Source organism: Paramisgurnus dabryanus, chromosome 1 (assembly GCF_030506205.2).
Source record: "Paramisgurnus dabryanus chromosome 1, PD_genome_1.1, whole genome shotgun sequence".
NCBI lineage: Eukaryota > Metazoa > Chordata > Actinopteri > Cypriniformes > Cobitidae > Paramisgurnus > Paramisgurnus dabryanus.
The window spans coordinates 32,921,892-32,933,956 of record NC_133337.1 but is presented as its reverse complement, the minus strand read 5'-3'; the positions used below and the strand labels follow the sequence as shown (position 1 = coordinate 32,933,956).

Sequence of the window (12,065 nt, the reverse complement as noted above, 5' to 3'; positions counted from 1 at the left end):
ATTTTAGTTTTGCAAGTAAACATGTTATTGTTTAATGGTCCAGCCTGATCTCACGATAATTCATACATATTTTACGAGTCGAATAAAGTTATTGGTGCAAAATGTACAATTATCAAAAAAAATAAAAAAATTAACAAAACTCCACCCATAAGCCCAACGACATAGGGCAAATCGTACAAAAATGTATGAATGTGGTTGTACAAATTAATACGAATTAGACACTTCATAATATATGTACGAATTGCCATGAGTTAGTGTTGAATTTGTAGTTATTACTGTCTTTGGGTTTGTTTTGCAATAATGATTGTCTGACTGTTTATTATCCTATACTTAATTACAGCATAATAGCCATGATTAAACATTTGTCTTAGGTTGCTTAGGGCTGAAGTCATTCTAAATGAACCAATTCATAAAGATTCACCAGATGGACAAAAGTCATAATTAGATTTCCACTAAATGCCCGCATATTTACTTCAATTGTCCTACATCCATTCTTTGTGAACTTGGTGTCCACCAGCTGTTTCAGTTTCATTGGGTAACCATGTCAACAAAAAAAAAATGCTATAACCAAATAAAACCTTTTTTGCACATGGAGACAGCCCTGTCCTCTGATATAATTGCCAATGTTATTTTAAGAGATCGAAATTGGGAGTGAAAATTTAGATTCTGTTAATATTCTTCAGCATTGCTGTGGCCAATGGATGAACAGCAAGTCCTAAGTAGATTATTTTTTGCATTTGGGCATCTTCTCACCTAAGAGGCAGATAAACAGCAGCACTGTGCTGTCACCACACTCAACAATTAAAACAAAGGAGGTTATAGTATTTTTTCTGGGTAAGGCATTGTCTTGTGGTTGGTTATTTACCAAGGTCAAAAAAGCCCATCCCACAATCTGTATGATATTCTGGCCTCCTTCAGTGAAGGTCTTTGGGTTTTTTCTTATGGTGTTTATACTCCATGTTGACAAAAATGTGGGGTTGTTTTAACCCATTTTTGGATAAAATATGGACAACCCAACTGTTTGTTTAAATTAATCTAGAAAAATTGCCATAGTTGATCCAACCATGGGTTGAAGAAACCCAGGACAGGTTAATGCAGTGGTTTTAAAACTTTTTGGCTTGCGCTCCCCCTCCCCCTTTTGTAGGGTGCATCCCTTCATGCCCCCCAAAGTAAATTCCTAACTAGGGGTGCGACAGATCAAATAACTCATGGTTCAGATCACATTACCTTTTTTGAGGCACTGATTGGATAATTAAAATTTTTTTTGATTTTTTTTAAACGCGGCTGTCCGTGTATGCACTTTTAAGTGCACTTAAACGCATGCGCATAAAGCTGCTCACTTTAGCCTTTTGCAGTTAAATTGTTTCAAATCATTTGAATGTTGACATTTGCAAGCCTTTGAAACGTGTGCAAATGATAAACCTATTTAAATTTGCAAATTTATCCGCAAATCTTATGCTAGCCGAACCGTAGGTCACGATCTCTATGGATCAAGAGTGATCTGTCACACCACTATCTATAATATAAAACCTTATAAAACCTTCTTATCTTAAACTTACAATTTGATTTAAACAAAAAATTAAATGATACAATTTAATGCTGTTGGTACGTAGCCTTGTTTTTCTAAGGTTTAATTCAACAGAATTTATGATAAATTAATGTATTTTTATAAAATGTCATAAAACTGGGGTCCCTTGGCACCATCTTGCACCTCCCAAGAGGGGCCCACTCCACAGTTTGAGAACCAACCAGCCGTTGGTTTGCCAGTGTTTTATCCAACTACTGAATGAAAAAAACATTTTTTTTTAGAGTGTACCTTAGCAGCCACCACTGAAAGTGTTTCAAACTTTATTAAATGAATCTGTGCTGAATAAGCATTTTATTGCAAATAAAAATGTGAGCGTTAGTTCGAACAAGTGTGCTCACCTTGAACTTCCATGGGGAGATCAAGTTGACTGGGAAATACCAAGGGCAGCCCTCTTTTACCCACAAGGCCCCAGTGGACATGAATATGTTAACAGCCCCATTACAGTTACGGTCATACACACGAAGGTAGAAGTCATGTGGTCACTGTCAGCACATAATCCAAAGTCAGCACAAAGTCAGGGCAAGCACAATTTTACGTTGACCCCTTTCGTATATGCGTACACACTCTCTTTATCATTGTCTCTCTTTCTTTCTCTCCTATTTGGTCCCTCGTTCCCTCAAGGGAGAACTTTATTCCACAAGCAATTGTTCAGGCTTTCAGCTTTCTCCGTGTGTCCTCTAGTTCGATATTAGAGAGCGAGGAGCGTTCTTTTGTTTTGTTCTGAATCTCTCCGCTCCATTGTCTGCGGGGGTGTCTCTGCTCTTTATTCGCCTGTTCTCTCGCAGTGGTAATAGATGGCTTAGCCCTCCTTAGAGACCGCTTTCTATGAACGTGACTGATGATTTGATTTCCCCGCGGTTCTCCACATATGGCCTCGGCATAGATAACACGAGCCGAAAACCGCTTCGGCCATCAGTTAATACCTCGAGCTGCTGATCAGTCAATTAATCAAACCGTGTGATCGGGTTGGTCAGCGTTGACCTGTAGAATGAAAGCTGTCATGCTGAGCCCTGGCACGGCCGCTGTTGTTGACTCTTGCGACTCAATTAGATACGCAGCCATCCAGGATATTGGGTCATTTCACACTCAAAACCCACACAAATGTTTAACATAAGGAGAAAATCTTCCAACTGTTCATTCCCTATTCTTTAACATATTTTATGAGGCCGTATTACTTTATAACGCTGGGATGAACTTGATTATTCAATTTATTGTTGATACTAAGTTTTTGTGTGGATGCCTTCTTAAAGTTTTTTGTCTAGTTTTATGTAACAGATGTGAACCTACAGTAGGTCAAATGATTCGAGTTAAACGGCGCTGTAGAATGTAACACTGTATTTACCTAGGTAGAGATGAATAATAAGAGGTCTGTACATGGTAATGACATATCGTGAGCCTTCTTATGTAAACCCTTGTGTTGGGCAAGTTACTGAAAATTCGTCGTTAGTTACAGTTACTAGTTACTTCTTTAAAAAGTAATTGAATTACTCTACCAGTTACTTTATATCAAAAGTAATTAGTTACTAGGAAAAGTAACTTTTAAGTTACTTTTATGTCTGCTTTTTAAATGAAAACATGAACAGTACTGAACAGTCAAATGATAAAATGATTTGTATGGCTGTGGGCCACAGTGGGCGTCACCCTTTTGTTAGTTTGGTTGTGTGATGCATTATTTTAGTAAAGTTTCTTATATGGATGGGCAATTTATACTCTCTAATATATCACATACTGTAGGAGCCTATTTTGCTTTAGATTCAGCCGTTGAATATTTTTGTTAGAAATTATTTTAATTTGTAAGCTTAATTTATTTATGTATATCATTTAGACCATTTAGACAAATATTCTGTATGTTTACATTGAAAATATATAATGTGTTAAAATTGTGTACTGTCTCTTTAAGAATTTGGGGACTGTGAAGCTTGCGTGTAGGTGCGCTCTTTTGAATACAGTGGAGTCGCACAGTTTTCTTTACCGCATCCATAATATTAAAGATTTAAGATCTTATATTGTTTTATATTTTTTATGTTTGATTAAAATGATAAACACAATTAAAGGAAGATATTTCATCACAAAACGGAGTATGTGGATTGTTTTGTCGGACGGACATAGAGCAAATGGATTGTTTTGTCGGACACGGAGCGAGTGAAATCAAAACTGAAACTAAATGTGTAGCCAATAGATGCTGACATGGCGAAAGGAAAAGAAAATAGAATACAATGAAATACAATACAGTAAAGCGCAACACAACAAAAAAATACAATAAAACAATTAGATAAAAATGCAATGCAATAAAAAATACAATATAATAAACAATACAATACAGTAAAAAATACAATAAAAATAAAACATAAATGCAGTACAGTACAATACAATACAATAAAATACAGTACAATAAAAATACAATACATTACAATACAATAAAAAACAATACAATAAAAACAACACAGTGCACTAAAAAATACAATACAATACAAATACAATAAAAAATACAATACAATAAAAATGAAATACAATACAATAAAAAATACAATACAGATACAATAAAAATACAATAAAAAATGAAATACAATACAATAAAAAACAATTGAATACAATATAATAAAATTACAATACAATACAATACAATAAAAATACAGTAAAAAAAATTATAACATAAATGTACAATACAATAATATACAGTACAATAAAAAATACAATACATTACAATACAATAAAAAACCAATACAATAAAAAATACAATACAATAAAAACAACACAGTACAATAAAAATACAATACTATACAAATACAATAAAAAATACAATACAATAAAAACTGAAATACAATACAATAAAAAATTGAATACAATACAATAAAATAAAATTACAATACAATACAAGATTGTCATTTCATGCTTGTGCAGATGACTTCATTCGATCTTTAAAAGTTTTGATAATTTTATTGTTTCTGTAGATCAGTTGGTAGACCAAAGGTCATGGGTTTGATTCCCATGAAACACCCATACTGATACTACTCAACTGTAATGCTTGAATGCACTGTAAGTCGCTTTGGATAAAACACATTTGACAAATGCATAATTATAATTTACAATATTTTGCCTCGTTAAAGTGGAATTTTTTCGCCACATCTGTAACAGATGTAAACCTACAGACGGTCAAATAAAAATATGCAATATTTAAAAAACAACATTCAAGGTCAGTAAAGTGATTCTGACATGAACATATGGGATAAGCAATTCATTTAGATCAGATGGAGATAGTTCTTGACAGGTGGACATAGGAGTGTTTTCTCCCATGTGTGTGTTTTAGGGCACCGGATCGATCGTCGTGTCAAGGTAACAGGGCGTCCGTAGAGTGGGGGTCTGGATCTAGGGCAGCGAATCTTCGTATCTGGTCACTTTAATGGTATAGGACAAGCATTGTGATTCACTGCTAATTTGATCTTTGCTCACAGAAAATGAGGCTCGTACCCTGCCGGGACAGTTCATTTTTATCCTTTCCCAATATAGAGGACTTTCTCCAGTGTCCAGTCTTACTGTACACTGGGGACCTGTCAATTCCTGCCTACGCAAGAATGACCTCTGACCTCCACCCAGCATCTTTCTCAATTACCCGCTGACCCTTCCTGTCATAGCAGCACAGGGTTCTGGGTAATACAGACAACTTTTAACAGGAGGCAAAATGTGTAGCAAAATAGATGGCTTGAGGTGGGAAACTTCAAGGACCTTATTTGCATGTAATCATGCATAAATTGACCTTGTTAAAAGCACGTCAGCGTTTACCAGAATTGATCACAACCAAATAGTTTGACAGGATATTAATCATGAAAGTTAAAAAAGCACCTCTCAAGGCTTTGCGTGTAGTCCCAATTCCCTTTTATTTTGGATTTACCTGCTCACGCATTTGGGCATCTTTTCCCTCATCCGAATTTACACTCCAAATTATGTCTTTTATTCCCTTTCTTCTCGCTGCCAATTAGGTCTGCACAGGCTGGCTATGACCCGACACCTGACCTTTGACCACCTGCGCCTGCTGGACGGATGCGCTCCTGGCAAGCATGGGTTTATTATGGCAACTGAGTTTCTGGTGATGGATGCAGGGTCCGGAGTAGCTATGACCTTGTGTTGTTTAGTCGAGGAAGGTCACGGTGAAAGAGACACGATTTAAAACAAAAAGCTTTGATTCGTTGTCACATGCGTGGGTCTGCCGGGTCTCCCCGGACAAGGTTTGCGCGGACAAAGGTCGGGATTGTTTACGCTTCATTAAATGGGAGCATACGGGTTGATGCGAGCCAAAACTCAAACCTTTAGCCAAATTCAGCTGCTGAATCTCCTTTGCGGTTTGCGTAAGATGACAAAGCAGAAGACTGGGAGATATAAGAGGAAAACATCTTCCCCTGACGCAGCACGTACTCTTACCTTTCAGTTTGCTTTCTCATGCACTTAAACTGCAATACTTGGCTCATTAAAAACATTTATCTTATTATTATTCAGCTGCAGTTAATTGATATTCAGCAAAATGCTCTTCATCCTAAACAACCCGTTTAATTTGACCATGGAGTCATCGTGCCGTGAGAGACCGGAGATTGTGTGGGAAGAGCCGTGCTTGTAATTAAAATTACGCATTTTTTCCCCGCATAACGTCTTAAACTTTTTCCGAATGGGAAGAGCTGGCGAAACCACGGTCCGTCTGTTGCTCTGGGCCACTTTGCATTCTTGTTTAGGGGATATAAAATGATAAATGCCTCTAAGAGGCTGTTTTTATGGTTTATTTCTCCGTAGGCGCTCTCGTGGATGGTGAAGCACTGCTTGATTGTGGCTTTTAAAAGTATATTTTGGTTTATTTTCAGCTTAATGTCTTTGGAAAGCATCTGTGGCGTGCTGTTGATAACCACAGAAAATAACTTCAGTGTCCCTCAGGTGTGTATAATTGAACGGGAAGTGCTATTAGCTGTACAGTAATCCTATTTTTTTTTTTTTTTTTTGCAGGGCACTAAGACATTTGAAAATAACCCATAATGTCACACCATAAGACTATTTGTTGTGTTTGATACAAGTGGGCGGAAAAATGTCTCCATGATATTAAAGGTATATCATCAGAAGCATCTTTTGTGAGACGATAGCGCTGGATGATGTCACAACCTGATTAGCATAAAGATGACGTCATCACTTCGGTCTTGCATTTACCCTCTGAAATGTTGCCTGCAGTGCTGTATTTAAATACAACTGAATGTCGAATATAGGCATAATTTACACATTTTCTCTTACTGTTGTCAGAAAATATGTTTTTTTTATGTAACAGCAGCAACTTTCACTTTTGTCAGGGGAACAAACTATTTGCATATTTACAGACAAACTAGTATGTTTATATACTGTAAAAAGAAAAAGTTGGATCAACTGAAATGTTCTTATTTTAAGTGAAAAAATTCACTTAAAATGTTCACTGAAGTAAGAAAATTTAAGTTGAAAAAAATAGATTTTTACAGTTTTGGAATCCATTCAGCTGATCTCTGGGTCTGGCGGTACCACTTTTAGCATAGCTTAGCATAATCCATTGAATCTGATTAGACCATTAGCATTGCGCTAAAAAATAACCAATGAGTTTGAATATTTTTCCTATTTAAAACATGACTCTTCTGTAGTTTCATCGTGTATGACCGACAGAAAATAAAAGTTGTGATTTTCTAGGCCGTTATGGCTAGGAACTATACTTTCATTCTGGCGTAATATTCAAGGACTTTGCTTCCCTACCATGGCTGCAGGATGTGCAATGATATTACACAGTGGCCGAAAATAGTCCCCCGCTATTGTAAGTTACCAAGGGGACTATTTTCGGGCACTGCGTAATATATCTTTGGTTATTTTTAGTGAAATGCTAATGGTCTAATCAGATTCAATGGATTATGCTAAGCTATGCTAAAAGTGGTACCGCCAGACCCGGAGATCAGCTGAATGGATTCTAAAACGGTAAAATTTACTTAATTGTATCTAATACTCGCTTGTCCGTTAAGACGTCCACCTCAGCTCCATGATGATACATGTCACGGTAGTGACTTTTTGCATGATAAATCACTCTCATTGTCCTCCCTCATCCTCCGAGTCTCTTGTTCTCAATGTTTGTAGTTTCACTTTCATTTTTTGCTCTCGCATCCCACTTCATTCTTCATTAGCGAGATAATAGCGAGCGATCGATCACGTGACTCTGAGGGCTTTGTTAGCAGTGTAATATAATTAGATGACCTGCAGGAAACTGAATGAATGTGATCTGATGGAAATTATCGTGACGGCCCGTGCTGCCATATGCCCCCGTGATGCATTGAATAAGGGGGAAATCCCCACACTAAAACTTAATTGCTCAATGGATATGCTTTCACTGTGTTTACCTATTGGCCTGTGAATGCAGCTGCTCCGTGTGTGTGTGTGTGCATGTTTGAGGCTGAAGGTCATCTGCAATAGCTCCATTTCTTTCCATAGAAAATTTGGAGCTGAAATGTCTCCTTGACTGATTACCCACAATGCTTCTTGCCCACGCAAGGGCTTGTATTGGTTTACAGGCTTGAATGTGTGTGTGAGTGCTGGAGGGGAACAGAGCAGAGGTCAGATTAAGTCTGCTGGAGTGTTGGACGGGTTTTGTGGAGGACTGTGGGTGTTTTTGAGGAGCAGTTGTTTTCTTTGCATCTTCACCGCAGCAGGTGTGGGACTCGATTAAACTGCAGTTGTGCCGGTTTTACGATGCGTTGCACGCACCCACGCTCGCGTCACGGTTGCAGTTTTTGTTTTACAGCCGCAGGCGATTGAAAACCCAACAATTCTGAGACATCACATATGTTTTGACAAAAAAGTATGGTGACGATATCACGATGTAATGTGTGAAAGGGATAGTTCACCCAAAAATAAAAATTACCCCATGATTTACTAATTTACTGATCTAGTATCTTTTTACAATTTCAGTTATATTAGAAAATGCCCTTGCTTTAAAATGGTAGTTAATGGTGCAAACGATTTTAAAGCCTATTAAAGTCCATCCATCCTTTACAGAAGTTATCCACATGGCTCCAGGGGTTAATAAAAGCCTTCTAAGGGCAATCAATGCGAAAAATGTCAATATTTAAAACTTTACAAACTAAAATAACTAGCTTCCGGTAACGATGTAGCATACGAGACGTAGTGGCGTAGTGATGTACTTTTTTAGATTCCTGTTTCCTGACTTGCAATTTGTTTTGCTCTTTGTGAAACTATTAATAAACTTTTTACCTAAAAAACTGGATATACCGTATTTATCAATATGTCATATATGATATATGTCATACATGTGTATAGGCATTAGAATACATTTTCACATAATTTTCTTTACATTATGTAGGATGATTTTATGTAGAAAACAGTAAATGACTTTAGCTGGGTCATTTGGCATCAACTCTGCCCTGCCCACATGTCCAGAAAATGGTTACCTATTTTGAAAAGGCTTAAAATTGCGTGTGTATGTTGGTGTGTCTGGGGATGTCTGAGATGATGAAAATGTTTAATTTTCTTTGGGATTATTAAATAAATCTCTTTGACCTCGAAATGATGGCAATCTGGGGGTTTCTATGGGAGTCAATGTGATTGTGAAGATGAGGACTTAAGCTCTGATGGAGAAGATCACTGTGCCGTGATTAGATTGACATTAGATCAGATTTTCAGGTTTGAGATTTTTTGATGAGATTATTTTGTGTTGTGAAAAGCTCTTTTCACCTGCAGCAGAAGTCAGATAACACACTCGACTGGCCTTGACTACAGCATCACGCCTGCTGTTTCACACTGCAGTCTGTGTGTATGCGAGCTTTAGATAATATGAATGTTGAATGTTATTATAAAACATCATTGTAAAATTTTTGTTTTCTCTCTCTTTTTCTCTCTGTCTTTATCTTTTTTCTCTTGCTCTCTTACTCTAGCAGATTGAGAGAAAGGTAAGCCATAAGAAAGATTGATTTATACATTTCTTGCTCTTCATTTCTTTTATCTGTTATACTCTAATCTCACTTACTCTCTCTCTCTCTCTCTCACTCTATCACTCACTCACTTACTCACTGACTCACTCACTCACTCACTCACTCACTCACTACCTCACTTACTCACTCACTCACTCACTCACTCACTCAGCGACTCACTCACTGACTGACTCACTCACTCACTGACTCACTCACTCCCTGACTCACTCAATCACTGACTGACTAACTAACTCACCGACTCACTGACTTACTCACTCACTCAGTACCTCACTCACTCACTCACTCACTCACTCACTCACTTACTGACCGACTCACTCACTCACCGACTCACTCACTGACTGACTCACTCACTCCCCAACTCACTCACTCACTGACTGACTCACTCGCCAACTCACTCGCCGACTCAATCACTGACTCACCAACTCACTCACTCTCTCTCACTTACTGACTCACTTACTCACTGACTGACTCACTCACTCTCTCCCCAACTCACTCGCTCACTCCCCAACTCACTCACTCACTGACTCACTCACTCCCTGACTCACTCAATCACTGACTGACTAACTAACTCACCGACTCACTGACTTACTCACTCACTCAGTACCTCACTCACTCACTCACTCACTTACTGACCGACTCACTCACTCACCGACTCACTCACTGACTGACTCACTCACTCCCCAACTCACTCACTCACTGACTGACTCACTCGCCGACTCAATCACTGACTCACCCACTCACTGACTCACTCACTCTCTCTCACTTACTGACTCACTTACTCACTGACTGACTCACTCACTCTCTCCCCAACTCACTCACTCACTCCCCAACTCACGCGATCATATAACTTGACATGTTGACGTCAGATTCTGCTACTAACTTTATGTAGGTACCCTCCTGTTATTAGACACATTTTAGATTAAATAATCATTGGCTGCAATTAACAAATCTCTTCAAATACTTTAGCAACCAGATTTTTGCTTTTCCATGAAGCTACATCCACACCACTAGGTATCAGTATGAATCCAAGACAGCTGCTTTAACCAATACTTTATTGACGAATCCAAACATTACTAGTGCACCCTAAACAAAATTTCTCCTTTTGGGGGTTTTCTCACCCATAGGAATTAGGGGTGGCACGGTCCATGAAAAAAATCCGAACCGTTCGGTTCGCTTGTCTCGGTTCGGAGCGCGTGTGTACCGCACGGTTCAACGGTTCATGGCATGCGCAATGTAGTCTAATGCCCTGTATGTGACCTCAGATAGCGTGTTTCCCTTTCGCGCGAAAGAAGAGGTGACTGGTTTGGAGTATAAGTACTGCAGGTTATGTTACGTGTAGAAATGGCAAGTGGGAGAGAAAAGGAAGTCTGCCCGCAGTTGGAGGATGCGCCAGCGTCGTATAAGTTTGGTGTGTGGAAACATATTTTTATTTCATGTTACTTATGATGACAGCGGAAATAAAACAATAGATAGAACTGCAGTCTATGGGTTGAATATGCTCCAATAGCCACAGGAGATCGCCTTCTCTCCGACCATATATCTAATCTGAGGTACTGACAACAATGTTTTACGTCTTTTCATATTCAGCGCTATTTTTAGCCTTTCATTGATAAAATTAAAGCGGCTGATTTCCGCGTAGTTTCATTTTGCTAGCGTGTGAAAGTTGCGCGAACTTATTTCAGAAATTGCCCCTCAAAGTAATCAGAAGTGGTCAAAAGTGGACAAAAGAGACTTAAAGAGATTTTAATATTACAGGTGCAAAGGTTATATTTCTCTCTCGTCCACATAAACTCTCAGTATTAAAGCAACCTCTCAGTGATAAATCTAAGAGCTACACTGAAGTTGGCATTTTAATAAATGCAAGTTATCTTTGTGTGCTAAAAATGCACATAAAGTTTATGTAGATGGCAATACACATTCTCTTTTTTGCCAATTAAATGAAAAGCATGTTGAAATCATCAATGTCTTCCCTCTTGCTCTATCAAAATCTCATCTGGCTTTCCTCAGAGATGGTCCAATGTGCTTAAAGTCAAATTCAGTTTGTGCATGATTACATGATTTAACTTTTTTTAATACTGTATCCTAAATTATGGATAATTAATACATTAATAAGATAATACATTTCTGGAGTGTTAAAAATTTAAAGAAAAAATAACAACAAGAACCGTACTGAACCGTAAACCGTGACCATAGAACCGTGATACGAACCGAACCGAGGGTTTTGTGAACCGTGCCACCCCTAATAGGAATATTTCACTTACTGGTATAAATCTATGTGATTGTCGTTATTATACATCTTGGTTTATGTTTTCTTTGACACATAAGCGACGTTCAACTCACAAGATCGTAGGTTCAAATTCCACCTCATCAATTTGTCCTATATATAGAAGTCAAAATAATTTAATTAATATGAAAATAATAAATTGAAATAGGTTATTATAAAATAATAAATTAGCGAGGGTCATGTCCTGTAGCTGGGAAGTGGTCAA

General features: G+C 37.8%; 1 protein-coding gene across 2 annotated transcripts in view; it reads left to right on the top strand.

Annotated features, from left to right (window-relative positions):
- The window catches only part of chchd3a (coiled-coil-helix-coiled-coil-helix domain containing 3a), an 82,718-nt gene that overhangs the window by 37,804 nt on the left and 32,849 nt on the right, over positions 1-12,065 (top strand). Inside the window, exon 5 of one of the 2 annotated variants that reach the window (XM_065289683.2) lies at positions 9,520-9,534. The exons of the other annotated variant lie outside the window; for it this stretch is intronic. Within the exon in view, the coding sequence (XP_065145755.1) occupies positions 9,520-9,534 (15 nt within the window). The remainder of the gene's footprint in view (positions 1-9,519; positions 9,535-12,065) is intronic. 2 annotated transcript variants of the gene reach the window in all.